Source organism: Triplophysa rosa, linkage group LG12, assembly GCF_024868665.1.
Source record: "Triplophysa rosa linkage group LG12, Trosa_1v2, whole genome shotgun sequence".
Classification (NCBI taxonomy): Eukaryota; Metazoa; Chordata; class Actinopteri; order Cypriniformes; family Nemacheilidae; genus Triplophysa; species Triplophysa rosa.
Window position 1 is genome coordinate 5,205,055 of NC_079901.1, and position 20,602 is coordinate 5,225,656.

Sequence of the window (20,602 nt, forward strand, 5' to 3'; positions counted from 1 at the left end):
CATTGCTAGTGCTATACTCTAACCACTGACCATTTGAATCATATACAAAAAATATCCTAATTAATGTTATTAAATACTACAGCAGTAAAGTGATTACTTTGAGGTAGGCGTTTATTTGACATATATTGGGTTCATTTGACTTATATTTCAGTGTTACAATTGCCCCCAAACACTAGTACAATCGCCCCCACTCTGACTTCTTCCATTTAGTTTTATATAATAGTCTTGTCCTTATTAGTGAAAATATATAAATAGTTTTATTTATTAGTGGACCTATATTTCTGTCTCGTAAGGATGTCTAGTGTATTTCAAGTAGTCTGTGAGCTATTAAAAATAATGTTACTATTGCCCCTGGTCTCCCCCCTACTTATGTAAGTGTATTATGTCTGGCAGCCACCTGGGGTCTTCATACATACTCCATGGATGGAGTGAGAGATTGATGAACACAGACATACTTTTTAATGTATATCACACATTTGCACAAACATTCTGACAACGTGTTAGAAATGCATCACATGTCCATACCAACACAGCACAAATACTGACCATGAAATCATACCATGCCTTTTATTTTATCTTATTACACGGCTCGTTGGAATGTTTCTTTCAGTCGCAACAATTGCCGGTTCGTTATTCCCAGATAACAACCGCTCAAAACTAATAACACACGGTAACCCGGATGCAGCAAATCATTTTGACAGATTTTTTGACAAATTAAATATAAATATGTATTTTAATAACATATATGACATCATATTTACAAACGATTAAACCAAATTGCCTGTTCGTGACATTTGTACGTCGTTTCTTAACTTAAAACTGAAAGTAAACGTTTTTTCCTCGCGGAAGGTCTGCAATCGGTAAAAATGAGCTAATGAAATATTTCTAATTTACATTTCATGTCCAGTTTTTTTCTCATATGGCAAGTAGCCATGTAATAAGCGGGATAATGTACAAGCAGCCGGCTGTTATCGCGAAATTAGCTCCTCCAGTGTGATACAAGACCCTCCCCTTCGAGTGGGGTCCTGATCACACTTTCGGTGCTTATTTCTGTGATAACAACTGACTGCCTGTACATGATCCCTTACACATTTGCTTCACCTGTCCATCAAACACACACACATACTGTAGCTCAGAGCAGACATATGTTACTGTCATTTATTTGGAGCAGAATTCAAATCATTGTTGTGTGCACCTTCAAAATCTATGACATGGAACATATACTAAATTAGATTAAATCAATCACTCATAATCAAGAACTCATATGCTATAAAACCTTTCACTGTGGCCCAGAGGGAATGTGCAGGTATTTTCTTTTTTGTCATTTTTGAATTTTGATGTGAGGTCTGTGAAGTCCTGTTGAATATGGTAAAATATGCTAAGTAATATGCTATCTAAAATCAAAATCTGTAAAAACATTTTATAAATAAACACAAGGGTGGATGGTTTATATAACTTTGTCAACTTCCTTAGACAAAGATCAGTTACTGCATTCATATACAGCATCCAATGACATAGAAATAGGGCTGTCACCGTGGTATTGTCAATAACCGTGATACTAATAATGATAAATATCATGTTAACAACATGATCCAATAAATAAGAATCCAGCATCAGTATCTGGTTGACACTTTAACATAGTAGGTGGTGGTTTTGTTTAACAATTTGAGCCACAAAAGTTACAAACTCTCTCTCTTTGCCTCTATACACTTGTATTTTCAATGTGATTCATTGACGAGAAAACACAACATAAACGAACTTAAAGATGGATTTTCCTGATAGCAATATTTATTTTTATTCATTAGATATTGTGAATTCTTTTAGCCACAATAATCGTGTGGTGAAAATCGAATATTGTGACAGCCCTACTCAGAAAATATAGAATGGAATTATACCACAGATATGTAGTGCCATGTCATATCAAAGTGTGCCAACATACGTGATGAATAATGGGAAAGAAATGCAAAACATGTTGCAGAATACCTTAAGGCTGGCACAAAATACTATTAACACAAAACATGTCACGATAGACTCTGCGATCAAACAAATGAAATACAATTCACATAAAAACTCAAATCTGACCCTTCATCTCAAAGGGAACCCAATTTCGAAGACTTGAGTAATGGGTGCCTTGGTCCACTGTTGCCAGCAGATCAATGTATTGAGATTTATGAAACGCATACTGCATAGAAAATAAGTTCTCACACAGTTCCAGCTGTTAGCGTCCTTGCATGTGCGTACAGGTCAAAGTGTTGAATCTCCATATTCCACATTTGACTTCTGGAGATTCGTGCACTATTCCTTAATGTAGCTCTTAATGTGAGTAGGCCTCACAGATGCGATCTCATCACAAGCTGACAATGTTCTTTGTCAAGATGAGCATGCTTTTAAAAAGTGATTAAACTCGACAAACTCTATCAGTAAATTCAACTTAAAGCATCATAAAGTAGGAAAGAGATTGTTGTGTCTGATTACTCCAGCTGTTAATGAAGTGTTGCAATCAAAAACGCAGTAGCTGCTTGAAACCTGAAGATGTTCTTGGTTTTGGGGCGAGTTGATGTCACATTGACATAGCTACAACAAGTCTCTCTGAAACATCTCTCTGAACATCTGAACAAGATGCAGATGAGTGGAAACATGACTAATAGATTGATGGTACACATCTTTGTCAAGCAGCCATCCATCAGCCTAGCCCTGAGTTGGAGACCAGAAAACCGTGGGACGATGACATAACACGTCTGAATTTACGATTGAAAGAGCTTTAAGAAGGTATTGTACCCCGCTGTGACGGCCTAATGCTCAACAGATGTCTGAGTGCAGTCTAATTCAGGTGTCCATGTGTGGAGCTATCTGGAGGCATTATGGGCTCCTCTGGGGGACCTGACACTCCTCTATGAACCCGGCTTTGCTCTGGACTTGAATGGCATTCTGCATCAGGCATGGGCGCAAGGAGAGGAGATGGGGGTGCCACCTCTTCAGTCCCATTAAGTCCATATCCATATATGACATGGGTATCATGTTTGGCGCTGGTGGCCGCCTCTACCTCCACTTTTGATTGAGATCGTCCCCCTCCATCACTGCTGTCTGTACAGAGGCACTTGAGGCTGGGATAGTGCCCAGAGTCAGCCATGACCTGATGGAGCTTCTCCCAGACAGCCAGTGTGTCATCACCTTCTTGGGCGGCCTGGCAAAGTAGCTGGGCGTGTTGTCTGAGCTGGGCTATGTCTTGTTCGGTAGCGGCGTTCTGGCGCAGCAGATCCTGAGTCCTCAGGGTGATATCAAGCAGTCCCGACTGGCTCAGAATCTCCACTGTGTTGAGGAAGCGTCGATGACGTCCTGTCCCGTCCGGGCTTTTTAATCCTCTGCCGGAGTCACCGGATGATCCTTGGCAATTCTTATGGGACTCTTTTCTTGCCTGGAATTGAGGCGTAGTTGGGTCATTGGAGGAGGGCGGGGAAGGAGTCTGAGTACTGGAGACTGATGGAGAGCTCACGCTAAGGGAGGCGGGGGGACTAGATGGGCGACAGGGGCTTCGGTGCGGATGAGAAGCAGGAAATGTCTCAAGGCCCGAGAGGTTATGAGATCGCAACAGCGTGTTGGACTCTTGCTGCTTGTGCTGCTTGGATGCTTGCGTGGTTGTGGACACTTCCTCTCGCTTGTCCTCTGTACATACTCGCTTACTCAGGCAGTGATCCTCAGTGGTCCTGCCCCTGCTGGTCGACGTTTTCTCTGGAGTTTTCTTAGTCGGGTGTGGGGCGATGCGAGGGTAAGAATTTAGGATGGGGAGGTAAGTGTTTTTGCTCTTCTTTCTACCCTTGCCCTCGGTCCTCTGTGGCTGGGGTTTGAGGATGTGCAACGGGGAGCTTTGATTAATGCCAGGCTGTTGTAGCAGGAGAATGTGGGTGGGACCTTGACTGTCTGTAGCACCTCCTCCCCAGGACAGAGATGAAGGGAGGATGTGTTCTTTCAAGCCAGACTGCCCAGGCTTGAAAGAAAGGAAAAGAGGAGCAGAGACCAAATTTCTTCTTGAGCAGATGGGTTCACCTCAACACATGTTTTAAAGTCAAGCAAGTATGCCGTCATGACATATTTCATAAATTTATACATTTTGTACAACAAATTTCCTGTTTTTAATGATGTGCTACTTTTTACATGACTCACTCTTTCTGAAGTGCTTGGGGTCTTATGACACATCTTCCCCTCTGTTTCAATCCTACACTTCTTTTGGTTTTCCCAGCCACTTCTTTCTGCCTGATAATTTCTTTCTGACTCTGACTCTAAACTGCTTTCCTCGGCAGCATCCTGAGCCAAATACAATCTGATAGTCTATGTTAATATGGAATTATTTTTGTGCCAATAAGATTGAATGCAAACTTTTAAGAAACTAACAAAAATATTTGATGAGAAGAAAAGCACTCTGATAATGAAACAATTAACTCAATTGTAAGAATGTAGTATGGTTTTCAAATAAAATGCATTTTTCGTTTTTTTGCAAATCATGGTTTATGAATTCACTGCTAGAGTTTTAATTTGCGCTTTCCGAGTTTTCGTTTATGCTTCTCAAGTTTACCTTCGGCTTTCTGGCACAAATCTCACGTGTGGGCGGGATTTAAGGGCACTTTACTCTCATTGGAGAGTGAGATTTGGATTGACAGCTCCCTGGCTAGGAAGTCGGTAGTGAAGTCTGTGCAGCGGATTTTAGATTATTCTTGCAATTGAGTGTTTTTCTTCTCATTAAATATTTTTGTTTTGTTTCTTAAAAATTGAGTTCATTCTTATTGGCACAAAAATAATTCCATATCTTTACACATGGCATTATGCGTTTCGGGTGATCCAATCCCAATTGGTTAGTTGGCCAGGTCACCTTTCACAGCTGCATGTCCAGTGACCACTTGTGTAAAACATTTTTGAAAGGTTTGGGGATGTTTTTAAGTATTAACTGAACTTGACTTGAGTTGACTTTTACAGGTTCTGAATCACTGCATGTTAATATCAGAAATACTGAAAATGTTCTGTGAAGTCTGTTTACAGTCAGGTGATAAAATATGATCGGATGAGATCATCCAAAACACATAAAATGCAAAGATCAGTCATACTGTAAGTAACTCTGAGTGTTATAAAGTGGAAAAAAAAATATTTAAGATTAAATTAGGTAATATTGTCACTATAGTCTCTGAGTCCTACTTTTATTAATATTATTTAATATTTGCGTTGTCTCACCTGTTTTAACACCACATTTTTTATGATAAATATGGGGGTGAGTTCAGGGGTCCTAGGCACCTGGTTGTGATTTTCCTGTAGGGGGCCCTGCTCCACTCCACCCAAACGCTTGCTAACCTGAGGCTCATTGACACTGCTCTGCTGGTCATCTGCATCTGTCTGCAAGGAGTCTGAGCCAGTGTCTGAAAAAGAGAAGAAGCATTTGAAAACGCCCCAAATTTAAACTGTAATTATTTTTTCAACCTGATTTTCTTTCTTCTGTGGGGCAAGAATTGAATAGCGACATAATTTAATTTTCTTAATTTTGGTGTGTGATTTGTAATGTAGCACACATGTCACAGGGGCTACTTTTATGGTAAAGTGCTTTATGAACATTCTTTATATTTCATAGAAGAAAGTCATATGGTTTTGGAACGACACAAGCTTCAATTATAACATAACTTTTATTTTTGGGTGAATAGCCAAAAACGGGCTTCAGGGGTGAGAATACAGGTGACACATGAAAGCACGTGAGAATGTTTGAATGCTTTTAGTCGTATCAGGCGGCATGAGTCCAGTACAGTACTGTACATCCATATTTATAAACAAACAGTTGTAAAACAGACTGCGTGAGTGCTCACTCAATAATATGTGCAACATACTAAAGTCTATTTTCACTCAAGCTGAGGAGTGTGTTAAAAATGATGTCTGGCCCAACCATGCTACTACATTTACAATGCAGTAAGTGAACAAATATTTGACTATTTATAATTACTTAATTGTATTTCAAGCAATTTCGACCAATTATGATTTAGGATCCATCAGATTTAATTTTACTTCATGTATTTGGTTGTGTAGATTATTCAACAAAAACTCACCTGAGTAACCAGAGTCTTTCTCAGAGCAGCGGGAGTCACGTCCATTAGTCTGCTGTTCTCTGTGTCCTCTTCCTCTAGAGGCCAACAGGGTGGCGCTGTTGCTTTTGTCCTTAGCATTTTTACTGGCTGGGTGAGGGGCGCGTTCTCTCTCCCCTACACACCCTTGGCCATCCCCCCTTGGTTCCTTGGGCATCCTGGGCCTGAGGGCAGAGAGACAGCTGGGTAGACAGTGGTCTGAAGCGAATCGTTGCATGCAGATTGTTTTTCTGAATGGATCCTTTTCTCTATCCTTTTCATGGTGCATGTGACTCTTGCAATAAATTACAAATAACCTTATTCCAACCACATTTGTTGGAAAAATAACACATTATGGAATAGTTTCATGCTACGGTTTCCTCTCTTTGAGTATATTGTAGGATATGGCCAACTGTCACTGTAAGCTAAAAGTTTCTTAATATTTGTTCTTTTGTGGTCGCAGATAAAGTAAGAGCATGCAGGTTTGAAGGGTCAGTAAATAATAAAAGATTTATAATAAAACATCTGCTAAACAAAATTGTCACCCTTGTTTTTCGAAATCTGTAATGTCTATGCCGGCATTGATACATTGTACACACTGTCCTCTCACAAAATGTATTTAGCTATACTAAATATTTTTCTTAAAACTATATGTTAAACCATGAACTTGGGCTTAAGAAATAAAACAAAAATTCTCTCAGTATTTACTCACACTCATGCCATCCTGTATGTACTGTATTGTGTTACGACCTTCTATGTTTATTTGCCTGTGGGAGAAGTTTGTTTGTGTCTCTGTACAGGAAGAAACCTGATTGGCTCCTGACGACTGATCATTTCTTTGCCCTGATTGGTTCATGACGACACCTGTTGCCTATAAGAATCCAGTCTTCACTTCTCTCAACAGCGCATTTGTGCTCACTTGCTGTGTGTGGTGTTCTGGCTTGTTGAACGTAACTGTGATACTAGACCTTTGATAATTGTCGTAAAGATGATTTATTATTGATTGCGGATTTGTTTGACATTTCTGTACCTCGCCATGCAAATAAGGGGAAAATTAAGCTGGTGTTGTATTCTGAGCTGGTAAAACGCAAAGTATTGCCAGGCGAAGAGGTGGTACCGGGTGTTGCCTCTGATATGGAGTTTTCTGAAATTTTAGAGTCTGCGGAAGCAGAATTTAAATTCGGAGACGCCGTTTGCATAGATCCCGTGTGCCCGACCTCTCCGAAAGAGCAAATATTGGTAATCCGCTTAAAAGAATTTGAATTAGAGCTTGCCCGACATCAGCATGAGAGTCAGTTGTTGCAAATTCGAGCACTGGAGCTCGAAACGCACCTTGACATTCTTCTGAAGGAGCTGGAGCTCCAATTCAAGGCCACACAGACTCTGAGTACTGCAAGTACACCAGGAAATGCTGTCTCTGTGTCAGAACCGACAGCTGCTTCATCTCCTTCCCCTACGTCGCAAGGTTTGTTGGTAAATTCTTTAGAATTTGATATTAGTAAACAAATTTTGTTAGTTCCGAGTGAGGTTGACATGTACTTCACTGTCTTTGAACGCATCGCAGCCACTTTAAAGTGGCCTAGAAATATTTGGCCTTTGCTTCTACAATGCAAATTAGTGGGAAAAGCACAAGAAGTATGCTCTACGCTAACATTGGAGCAAAGTCTAGAGTATGATTCGGTTAAAGCCGCTGTGTTACGTGCGTACGAGTTAGTTCCGGAGGCTTATCGTCAAAAGTTTCGAAAGCATGTGAAAAACCCCAGTCAAACATTTGTTGAATTTGCTCGCGAAAAGACTGTGTTGTTTGAGAAGTGGTGTACCGCAAGTAAAATCACCACGTTTAAGGAGTTAAGAGTTAATTTTGCTAGAAGAGTTTAAAGACTGTCTCCCTGATAAGGTGGTAGTTTATCTGAACGAACAGAAAGTTATATCTCTCCCCGATGCTGCTGTTTTTGCAGATGAATTTGTGCTTACTCACAAAATTTTCTCATCACCCCGTTCTCCAAGGCACACTTCAGCAGGACATAATGATAATTCTAAACATGCAGTCCTTAGCCACAATAATGGCTGAGGAACAGATATCCCTTTGACATCACGAGAATGTTTCTACTGTGACGAGAGGGGTCATTTAATTGCTGCTTGTCCAGCGCTGTGTCGTAAGAATCAGCGGAAAGCTCAGAACACTTCTAAAAGTGTAGCTTTTGTTCGTACCCATTCCCCTAAGCCATTAGTTTCTGTTGATCCGACGTTTCAACCATTTGTGTGTAATGGTACAGTTGCTTTTTCAGAATTTGACACCGAGTTTAAGCCTGTGCGTATCTTGAGAGACACCGGTGCTGCGCAATCTTTTATTTTGGCAAATGTACTTCCATTTTCCTCACAATCTAGTTGTGGTACAGATGTATTGGTCCAGGGTATTGAATTGGGTGTACTGAGAGTTCCTTTACACACCATTTATTTACAATCTGATATTGTGACTGGTGTGGTTAAAGTGGCTGTGCAACCTCAGTTGCCATTGAATGGGATTTCACTTATTCTTGGCAATGATTTAGCTGGGAGTAGAGTTAATTGTCTACCCGAAGTTATGGATGTACCTGATGAGTCAGAGAAAGATGTGCTGTTGCAAGAATTTCCTAGTGTATTTCAGTCGTGTGTCGTCACTCGTGCCCAAGCTCGTAAATTTGAAAATGAAGTTGATCTTGCAGTGCTGATGTGAAACCTGATGTTGAGAGAATGTTCCCAGAATGTAGTCGTTGGGTCTTGTTTTGATTTTCCTTTTGATAGGAAGCGTTTAATTGATGCCCAAAATGCTGATGAAACCCTAAAGTCATGTATTTCCTCTGTGGTGAATAAGTGTGACTTACCCAATCATGTAGTTGCTTACTTTGTAGGTGATGGTGTCCTTGTGCGAAAGTGGAGCCCTGAAAACGTGCACAATGAGTGGAGTTCAGTTTTTCAAGTGGTTGTGCCCCAGTTTTATCGTGAGAGTGTGTTGAAGTTAGCCCATGATCACGAACTCTCCGGTCATTTAGGTATTAGGAAGACGTACCATAATCTTCTGAAACATTTCTTTTGGCCAGGAATGAAAACTGCTGTTTCGCAGTATTGCCGATCGTGTCATCTTTGTCAAGTGACAGGAAAACCCAACCAAGTTGTGTCTCCAGCACCTTTGAAACCGATTCCTGTGATGAGTGAACCTTCCAGAAAACTGATAATAGATTGTGTAGGTCCTTTGCCCAAAACTAAATCTGGTCACATGTATTTGTTAACTATGATGTGTTCCGCTACTAGGTTTCCTGAGGCAATTCCGTTAAGGTCATTGAAGACTCCAAACGTTGTAAAAGCTCTTGTTAAATTTTGCACTACCTTTGGTTTGCCCAAGGTCCTCCAGTCAGACCGAGGAACGAACTTTATGTCCCGAGTCTTCCAAAAGGTAATGAAAGAATTGATCATTACTCATACTGTGTCCACTGCTTATCATCCTCAGTCCCAAGGTGTTCTTGAAAGGTTTCACCAGACGTTAAAGTCTATGATCCGTACTTATTGTTTACGGCACCAGAAAGATTGGGATGAACAGTTACATCTTTTGTTGTTTGCAGTTCGCAACACTATGCAGGAATCGCTTGTATTCACCCCAGCTGAGTTGGTATTTGGACATTCCTTGCGTGGACCCTTAAAGTTGTTACAACAACATCTGCTTGCTAAAGATAACTCATCTCGTCCTCACTCTGTGATAGACCATGTAAGTTCCTTCCATGAACGGTTGCACTCTGTGTGGAAACTTGCACGTCAGTCGTTGTCTGCATCCCAATCTCGTATGAAAGATCGATATGACAGAAAATCTGTTAAACGTTCATTTGAGACAGGTGATAAAGTCCTCGTGTTGTTACCCCTGCCTGGTTCTTCTTTGCAGGCAAGGTTTGAAGGTCCCTATGAAATCGAGGAGAAACTAAGTGATACCGATTATGTTGTACAAACGCCTGAGAGACGCCGAAAGAATCGCGTGTGTCACATTAATATGTTGAAAATGTACGTCTCCCGTTCGAACTCTGAAGACTCGAGTTGTTCTATGTTAATTCCCACTGTTGTAGCTCCTGTGGAAGTTGTTGCATCGGAAGATGTAGGTCTGGATGGTCTTAGTTTGGGAAGTGTTAATGTTCCCTATGCCCGGTTGCAAAATTCAGAAAACCTTGTTGCGCTACGGTGCAAACTTTTTCATTTACCTACAGCATGTCAGAATGAATTGTTACATTTGATTGAGAAATTTCCCTCCCTCTTTTCAGACGTCCCTTACGTAATTAATGTAATTGAGCATGACATTGATGTTGCTGATCATCGTCCAGTTAAGCAAAATGCTTATCGTGTAAACCCTGTTAAACGTGATGTTATGAGACAAGAAACCCAATACCTTGTTGAACATGGTTTAGCGACACCTAGTTTCAGTCCCTGGTGTTCTCCATGTCTGTTGGTCCCTAAACCCGATGGTTCCTCACTTTTTTGCACAGATTATCGAAAGGTTAACCAGATCACCAAATCCGATTCATACCCACTACCCCGTATGGAAGATTGCATTGATCGAATTGGAAAATCAAATTTGTTACTAAGTTAGATCTACAGGTACCCCTTACTCCCCGTGCTTCTGAAATTTCTGCATTTGCTACACCAGATACTTTCTTACAGTATAAAGTCTCACCCTTTGGTCTTAAGAATGCACCAGCAACGTCCCAACGTTTGATGAACAATAGCTAATGTAGCCAACTGTGATGCGTACCTTGATGATGTCATGTGTTATTCTGAGAACTGGCAAGAACACATGAAAACTTTAGAGGAAGTATTTTCTAGATTTCAAAATGCTAATTTAACTCTTAACCTAGCCAAGTGTGAGTTTTGTCATGCGACTGTTAAATATTTGGGAAAAGAAGTTGGTAAGGGTACAGTTCGTCCTTTGCAAGCCAAAGTAGATGCCATTATTGATTTTCAGGTGCCCAAGACAAAAAGAGATCTCCGACGATTTCTCGGTATGGCCGGATATTACAGAAGTTTCTGCAAAAACTTCTCAGATGTAGTTAAACCCCTTACTGATAATCTTCGGAAAGAAATTAAGTTTGAATGGTCTCCTCAATGCCACAATGCCTTTAATTCTTTAAAGAATTTATGTAGTGCTCCTGTCCTATCTGCTCCTGATTTTGCCAAGCCGTTTAAGCTTGAGGTTGATGCCAGTGGCACTGGCGTGGGAGCTGTCTTGCTACAAGAAGATGACCATGGATTTCATCACCGGGTATGTTTCTACTCAAAAAAAATTCAAACGTTACCAGAGTAATTATAGTACTACAGAGAAAGAGGCACTAGCCCTCTTACTTGCTTTGCAATATTTTGAAGTATATGTTGGTTCAAGTTCCCAACCCATTGAAGTGTTTACAGATCATAACCCCCTTGTATTTTTACAGAAAATGTGTAACAGAAACCAAAGACTCATGCGTTGGTATTTAATTTGTCAAGACTTTAATTTGAATATTAAATACAAGAAAGGTATATACAATGTTGTAGCTGATGCATTGTCTAGATCTTGTTTGTAAACTTGTTACCATGTTTATTCTTATGTTGGGGGGTGTTACGACCTTCTATGTTTATTTGCCTGTGGGAGAAGTTTGTTTGTGTCTCTGTCCAGGAAGAAACCTGATTGGCTCCTGACGACTGATCATTCCTTTGCCCTGATTGGTTCATAACGACACCTGTTGCCTACAAGAATCCAGTCTTCACTTCTCTCAACAGCGCATTTGTGCTCACTCGCTGTGTGTGTTGTTCTAGCTTGTTGAACGTAACTGTGATACTAGACCTTTTGCCTGTTTTTGACGTTGAGCTTGGCTTTCGTTTCTGATCTGTGGATTATTCCTTGTAAATATTCTAACTTGTATATATTTGTAAATACCGCTTAACTTGGGAAAGTAGGGAGTCTGACGCCACTCTTTTGTTTTATTAAAGTTTGATCTTTGTTTCTGTTAAGGGAGTTAGGTTATACATTGTATTTTTGTTTTCTTCTGTTGCTATTAGGGTTTAGCAAGAAGGTTTAAAATAAAGCAAGTTTTGTTTATTATTTTGGCTATGTCAACTCTTGAATCCTTAGGTCCCAAGTTAAAACAATACATTTTCATTATTGTAATTCATTCATTTCTCCGACTCTTTCATGTTGCACCCTTACCCCAGACGGGGCGTAACAATTGTATATGACTTCCTTCTCCCAGTAAACACAAACTGAGTTGTCTGCAATCTGTAACGTCTGCCTCTTTTTCGCCATCTCTGTTTGAAACATACATTTGCTGAGTTTAATTTATGCGGGCTGTGCTTTGGCACTGCTCATGGACAGGGATGAGTCTGGGTTGCCAGATCTGTGCATCAAAACCAGTCCAATGGCCATTCAAAACTAGCTGAAAAAACGCAGACCTGGCAACAGATTGGCTCCTCTTGGCTCATTCTTCAGTATGGCTCCTATTCTTTCGGTTTATGGACATGATGTTAAATAAAGCTAAACAATCTGCGAAATCCTAGCGCTCAAATTATAATTCATCAGGCTTACCGTTATGAATCTGGGTAAGGTAAGGAGAAGATTTTTAACACAGATTTTTTTTATGTATTTAACCAATTATTGTTTTTTCAAACAAAAAGTTAAAAATTGTAGCTTAATGTGTTTATTGGCCCCTTTGAGTCAATTACTTGTATATAAACACAATTGCATGACGGTGAGTAAATTATGAGAGTATTTTCATTTTTGGAAACTGTTCCCTTAATTAAAGGGCTGTGACTGTGGCAGTTTTTTACCACCGCGGTGGTGCGGTGATTGAGAAATATATATTGTTTATATACATAATATTTATATTATTATATTTGCGTGTAGCAACCACATGACGAGTGGAAGAGAAATATAGACCTTATTTAAATACTTGAAATTGTTAAATACTTGAAATTGAAATATGATATCTTAAATGAGGATGAAACATCCGTCAATGTTTAACGCGCAAATCCTCAGTGAAACAGCACACTACAGCATATAAAACATTTAAATATACATCAGTAAATAATGAAAACTTAAATGATGTAAGAAAGCTAAATACTAAATAAAAAAGCTCTTCTTGCAGTAACTTCAGTCAGTGGCGTATTAACCCTTACAGTCCTTAACAATTCCATTTGAAACAAACTGTTTAAACCTACATTGGCTTTCCTATTCAGATTGCCATAAAAACTTTACTTTTTCCGACTCGTTGATGTGAAACTTACTTGTTGACATTGTCCAGATTAAAATGTGTACAGCTGCACTAAATGCGCGTTCAGAAGATGTGCACAGGAGCGCAAATGAATAGATGTCTCTCCGCAACCGCGGCAAAACCTGCGCGCGCTCCGACACTAAGCAAGCGGGTCATAGCCAGTTTTGATTTTACGTATCTGTTCATTTCACAACAAGATCCATTGCAGAACCCGCAGAATAACGGGTTTTGCCGTGCAGGCCCGCGCTCGAACGCACCAACGGAAACGTATGCCAATAATTTCTGTTAAATGTTTTTTTTTTTTTATAAAACCATCCACAACTGAAAGGCTACAACTAGCAATCGTTATCGCAACTCTCATATTTATTACACCTATATTTGTCAGAGTGACGTGCACTACCGCCGGTGGCAGTTCGCCACCGTCATGGCACTTTACCACTGCGGTGGTGCGGTTGTCACGGCCACCGTCACAGCCCTATTGGTTAGCATATCAATCTGAATGCAACAGTCCTGCTGACCTGCACAAAATGTGTTTTGTCTACTCTTTTCTCTCTACAATCATAAAACAATGTACTTTACTAAATAAATCCATTATTTTTAACGATAAAACAAATCCAATGAATTAACCCAGCTGGCATTTCAACGTTGTCACTGTTGAATCAACGTTGAATGACCGTTGGATTTTGTTTAGATTTTGAAAATTGAAACAACGTTGAAATCCTGACCTTGTTCAAAACGTCTCGGGTTTCAACATAGGTGAATTTAGGTATAAACCATTAACGTTTAATTAATGTTGAGTTCAGTGTCGATTTTGAAAATTGAATCAACGTTGAAATCGCAACATTGTTTTAACGTCTTCCTTTAAACCTTAAATCAACTACAGATATACATTATTTTCTAGGTCGCAACTGGATCAACATATACGAATACTATAACCATTCTGAATGCTATTATTACAACTTGTGCACAAAAATATGGTAAACTGGAATACTGAGTGAATTACTGAAAAGTATCAATGCAATTGTTAGCATTCAACTTGTTGAGCATAATTACAATATAAAATGACCTCAAAGGGTAATCTGAATATGAATGAGAAAAACTTTATGGCATGATTCTTAACAAACAAAGGAAAAGCAGCTATTTGATCTTTCTATTAAAGAGTACATTCCTCAATATTTTTAAGGGCTTATTTTGGTTTATGGAGTGTCCGACAACAAGTTTATGTACATACATGATGTAAAAATACTATTATTTCGTAATAATAAGCAGTTTTTATTACCTTACTTCTTGACTGACTCTCAAATGATTCGTTCCGCGATTCATCTGTGTAATCTCCGCCTTTCCGCCAGCGTAGTCTGATCTGATTGGTCAGATAGTGTAGTCTGCTGTGATTGGTCAGATGGTCTAGTCTGCTGTGATTGGTCAAATGGTCTAGTCTGCTGTGATTGGTCAAACGCGTTCAGCATGTGTCGCAAATGGACCGCCTATCATTACTGCTGTATTACGGTTTGCAGGTGGTTGGATATTAACAGTGTATAGAGAGAGATGGCGTCGATTTTACCTTACCAGTTCGAGCCCGAGTCTGACGAATCATTCTTTAATCCTTATACAGATGCCAGTAAGAAAAAGGACTGTTTTAGACACTTCTCTTGTAACAGTTAGTTATCACGGCATACAGTGTACGGTGTTCGTATCTTCAGATGTTATTATAACTATAGTACACCACGCAGTTCTTGAAATAAAGACTTTGCGAGTTAATATGGTTGAACACTTACATTAGCGCAACGAGTTTATAGCTAACGTTAGGTAAACAAACAGTAACAACCCCAAAAATAACGGTAACGTTAGCTAAACACAGACATGAGATAACGTCACACAAATTTAATTTTAAGTAAAGACAAAAATAAAGAGTCACACTTACAGGTTGTGATTCGGTGGAGCTTACAGGTCCAAATAAAGTTGGTATTGCAACATCTTTTAAGGAAAGACGTTTAATGTATCCTGCAGTAAAGGCGCCAAGATTGATGAAGCAATCTTCGGTAAAATGACGCGCGCAAAGTAAAACGTTCGGTTTATACTCCTTTGGTGTCGTTTGAAAAATAAATAGTAACCATTTTTTCCTCAGAAGTTCTTCCTTTGGTAGTGAAAATAAGACTGACTTAAGGTCAGTTTATGGTTCTGCGTAGGACCTACGCCGTAACCTACGGTTACACTACATAGAACACAGCTTCTCTTAGACATGATGCACACGTCACGAACGAGCTAGTACAGTGTTTGGGGAGGAGAGAGTTAAGTTTTCGCAGTCAGTAGGCGGGGATTTTTCTAGTGACGTAGGTACATTGTGGTTAAAGATTCGGACAGGTCATGGCTTGTTCGCGTGATTCAGAGTCGATTACCTTTTTTATAAGCTAATAACTTTGTTATTCGTTCACCTTCGGATTTACAACTTGGCAGATTGCTTACATTCAAACACGGCAAAATTAAACACTTCATGAAATGTATTTTTTATGATCTCGAGGAATGTACTCTTTAAAAAAATCTTTCAAACAGTAGTTTCAAAATGGCAGGAAAGATATTGGATGTTCCAAGAATACATGAAAACCCTTTTTTAAGATGCCAAAATGGAATAGAAAAACAAATCAATTTTTTTTAGAACATTTTATTTTGTATAAAGACAAACTTAAACAATTGTTGCAATAACTTGTTAAACATTTTTTTATTGCTTTCTTACGGCCACCACCACCCATCCTTTCTGGTGCATATTTCAAATATCTGGATATAACTCCTTGAATATTTGATTGGATTGTGTTGTGAGTGCTGATGACAGCATCTAAAAGAAAAAAAATCAGAAGTTAAATCATCGTCATAAATGCTGTACATTTGAGCCCACATATGAATCCTGTGTTATTAATGCCAATTATTTTACAAGCCTTTATTATTCATTTTATTAGTCGTAATTTAAAAAACATAACATTTCCTGATTAATGCCAGATAACAGTAGGGCAGTGTGTACAGCACTCTGCTCCTATTGTCCATGCGAAACTTTGTTTCCTTTCATATTTGCATTGCATCTTACATACATGACAGACTAAACCCTGTAAGTAACGTGATTATTGAAATGCTATTTTTCAAACATGTAAATTACACATTGGTATAGTGAGAATGGTTGGTGGCAAAAAACTGCAGGTATATATTAGTTCACAAATAATCATTTAAGCAAAAATATTTTAAAGTGACAGTCAATAAAACAACCCCTGAAATCCTTACGTTAGCAACACAGTGGCTAGTACAATTTGAATTTCGGCGGGAAGCTCGAGACACACTCGTATTACAATAGCACGGCAAATAAAGGATCGAAATTACACTCAAAAAATGAAAAAAAAAAACATAAAGTAATACAAATAGTAGACCAATAGCTAGCCTACACATCAAGACCAGTAAGTTTTGCTTACCTTAGAAATGTGTGTTTTCTTTCCGCTGAGACCGTTCGTGCTTCTGACATGCGTGAAACCAGAGCCCTAGAACGAGACGAGTTAACTCTGCAGTCCAGTCTGGAATCTCGCGAGATTATCCCTTTTCTTTAATCCAGTTGTTGTGTGAGAGAGTGCATCTAACTTGTATCATGATAAAAATATGATATAAAAATATTCATTATTTTGGATGGGCAACTCCCCCCCCTAAAAAAACTGTATAAAAAACAGAGTCAGTTATTTTTTTAAGTTTAACTTAATGATTTAAATGTTAAGTGTTTTAAGTATCCACATTCATGTAAAATTATCACAGAAAACATTCATACTGGACAAATTCATTTTTGTATGTTTGTTAAACATATTATGTTGATTATTGGTGCAGACCTTGCTGAATTTTCAACGTTGATTTATAAGTATTTTACTGAACTTTTACAACCATTTAGCATTAAACATTGTTTCAATGTTGGATAAACGTTGAACCATGAATGTACATAATTTCAACCAAATACCAACGTTGAAGGTCGGTCGTGTGCCATCTGGGTAATGTTTATTTGAATTTTTCTAATCTAAAAAGATTATAGATTATATTATATTAATTTATAAGAGAGCTTTAGTTGTATTTTAACTGCATTTGCAAACTTATAAACTTTTAAACATGTGTTTTACAGTCTTAAGCATAATAAGATGGGTCATGTTCATGCACATGTGTCACTTCTCTCAATTTTACAGTTTAACACATTACTTGGCAAACAGAGCAAACAGTTTACAGTGATACTGATGATGTATTTTTCAGTGTAAGAAATGTTTCTTCTGATTATTGTTAATAACAATAAAAAAAATAATATACGCCATGCATGTGTGCTGTACAATGGTGCATTTAATGCCATTCGCTACACCATATCTTGTCATAATTAATATTAGAATTAATTCTAAACTATCACCTCTATGTAAAGTACATCTGAATAGGGCTCGGCTCCCACACTGGCCATTTTGTATCAAGTAGAGAAACAACATTATGCTTGACTGTAACTGTAAATTTTAACATTGCAATTTAGACACGATTTCCATGAATGTCAATGGTAAAAATAATATATGTAGGATAATAAAAAGATGTTCCACATAACCATGAAGCACACAATACCTCTAGTGTATAAAATGTGTATTACTCGTTATCAGCTTAATACCTGTTTATAAGCAGTATTACGAACACTTAAATAAAGTATGGCCATTGTGTTACAGTTCTTGCGTTGGTCTGTGGCAAGAATTGGCTTATTAGGCTATTTATTTAGACATGTGATAATAAACACACAAACAGACGGACCGAGAGAGAGAGAGAGCCCTCCCTCCTCCTGGCTGTTATGTAATAGGCTACTACAACAACAGCAGAGCGCAGTGTGCACTTCCTCCTGTTTACACGAGATACAGCCTATTAAAATAACACATAACCTGCCTGGACTAAAGGACTTGGGTAGCCTGCATGTGCAAATAAAACCGGATCTTAAAAAAAACCTGGCAGATACATTGTCATTGCCAACTGGCAGAAAAGTTTTTCTTTCCAAACACAGCAAAGAAAACATCAGCATTACCAACCTCAGTAATTTTCAGTACTACTGTATTCCTGGTCCCGAATATTTGACGAGTCGTTGTGCAGGGGAGAACACACTCCTAACTACCTGTCCAGGTGCAGTCTGGGCGTCCCGTCATCTCGCCGACACGGAGGACGACCACCCAGCGTGGCCGAGCCACGTTACCTCTGCCTGCCTGCACTTTTTCTGGTCGTCTCAAGCTCGGGCTGTAAAACCTCCTCCACTCCGTCCTTCATCAGCATTGCCGACTGACAGCTCCACCTGCGATAAACCCCGCCTCCTGAGGAGGAACGCCCACGTGAATGATTGACACATCTCCACATCAATAGCGGCAAGAGATTCTGTCAAACCCACCGCCGGACGCGAGTGACGCCAATCCTGTGAGCAGGCACGTGGAGAGGAGGGACGAGTATGGCGTTATTATAATGACAAATGTCGCGAGCGCATTATTACAAGGCGAGAGCGCATTCTTGTCATACGAATCTCTCCGCTCGCACGCCGATTTCCTTTGCTCGTGCACAAAACTGGACGCGCGCTTTCAATTATACGCTGCTCTCTTATGAATTTTCTCTCCTCTCGCTCAGTGAGCGTGTGCGCACTCAAAATGCGTGCCTTGCGTCCACGAATCCTTTGGTACTCTTGCTCTCGAGAGGTCCTCCTGCGTGTTCCAGGCATTATAGGCTGTCAAAAGTAGTCAACCAATCAGGGATAGGCTTCCACGGCGGGCCAATGAAAACGCGACCTCTTACATGGCATCTTATTGGTTGAAAGTGACTCGACGTTTTCAACGAAGCAAGATGGATCCACCACGTTCTCAGGTAACAATATTAATATATTTGATGCAACATTATTAGTCAAATGTGTATTAGAAATGAACGGGGCATTAGGATGCTTTGTAGGCTACATAGAAATGAACGGGGCATTAGGATGCTTTGTAGGCTACATATAAACGTCAGTTTAACTACCATGTTATTCAGACAAAACAGGCCAACACCCTCAAGTTCATGTGGTCTTCATGCATGTCCTACACTAAACATATTATTGTCAAAATAGTACTAAATTGATTACCGAACAATTTAGATTGGTGTCTTAAGTTAGCTTTATTCTAAAATAATATTTACTACAAGTAACGGTACATATCAAAACAATAATAGCACTGGAGCATTTGGAAAATCATATAATAATCTATACCTATTTGGTTATGCATTTAATGCGTTTGCAGACAGACACTGTAAGTGTTCTGCATTCAGTGTTCCAGAAGTTCAGGGCATAAAACTGAACTTCTATGCAATATACCAAACGCTCCCTTACCGTTCATTTATAATATACATTTGATTAATAATGTTGCATCAAATATATTAAAATTGTTACCTGAGAACGTGGTGGATCCAGAGGCGTATTAAGACCTTATGGTGCCCCCCATCCACCCACCTACCCACACGCAAGAATCCACTCATTAAAAGGTTTATATATTAAAAGATTTCATAAGAATGAAACTCAGCAATTTACAATGTACTATTTTACAAGAATTACACATTAACATGACACTTTTGTAGAAAAGAACACGAAAAACAACTCTTTTCATCAAGCATTTTTAACAATTAGGCCTACTGTAGTTAAGAGGTCACGTTTTCATTGGCCCGACGTGGAAGCCTATCCCTGATTGGTTGACTACTTTTGACAGCCTATGATGCCTGGAACGCACAGGAGGACCTCTCGAGAGCAAGAGTACCAAAGGATTCGTGGACGCACGGAACGCATTTTGAGTGCGCACACGCTCACTGAGCGAGAGGAGAGAAAATTCATAAGAGAGCAGCGTATAGTTGAAAGCGCGCGTCCAGTTTTGTGCACGAGCAAAGGAAATCGGCGTGCGAGCGGAGAGATTCGCGCGTTCGTATGACAAGAATGCGCTCTCGCCTTGTAATAATGCGCTCGCGACATTTGTCATTATAATAACGCCATAGACGAGATGGATGACAGCTCGAGACTGAATGGAAAAAGGAACAAAACCTTTTGGCAACGAAGGAGTGGCAACGAAACCACGCACTAGTTTTTGGCTGTCCATGTGTTTAATATTTTGTAATCTTGTCTGATGAGACGCCGTTTGTTCTTTGGTCGTCAGTGTTTGAAAATGAATAGCTTAGCTGGGTGTCACATCTCATGCATCCCCTTGGTTTAATTATAGTGAAAGTATT

The 20,602-nt window shown here is 39.4% G+C and overlaps 1 protein-coding gene across 2 annotated transcripts; it reads right to left on the reverse strand.

Annotated features, from left to right (window-relative positions):
* Nucleotides 1-1,132: 1,132 nt before the first annotated feature.
* si:ch211-132b12.7 (uncharacterized protein LOC564531 homolog) lies at nt 1,133-19,324 on the reverse strand. 2 transcript variants are annotated; one of them, XM_057348221.1, is made up of 4 exons: nt 18,412-19,324; nt 6,078-6,277; nt 5,281-5,402; nt 1,133-3,985 (listed from the first exon to the last, which is right to left on the reverse strand). In XM_057348221.1, exons 2-4 carry the CDS (start codon nt 6,268-6,270, stop codon nt 2,822-2,824), a joined length of 1,479 nt encoding a protein of 492 aa, XP_057204204.1. In that variant the 5' UTR covers nt 6,271-6,277; nt 18,412-19,324; the 3' UTR covers nt 1,133-2,821. The 2 variants fall into 2 exon arrangements, with proteins under 2 accessions (XP_057204204.1, XP_057204203.1); XM_057348220.1 differs by having other exon boundaries at nt 5,221-5,402.
* Nucleotides 19,325-20,602: the final 1,278 nt, after the last annotated feature.

What these genes read in the sequence shown, in the direction of transcription:
- si:ch211-132b12.7 (XM_057348220.1), bottom strand. Translation starts at nt 6,270, where the DNA reads ATGCCCAAGGAACCAAGGGGGGATGGCCAAGGGTGTGTAGGGGAGAGA. An exon ending in GAAAGACTCTGGTTACTCAG is followed by an intron (nt 5,403 to 6,077) that starts GTGAGTTTTTGT and finishes TCTCTTTTTCAG; the next exon opens with ACACTGGCTCAGACTCCTTG. An exon ending in AAAATGTGGTGTTAAAACAG is followed by an intron (nt 3,986 to 5,220) that starts GTGAGACAACGC and finishes CTTTCTTTCAAG; the next exon opens with CCTGGGCAGTCTGGCTTGAA.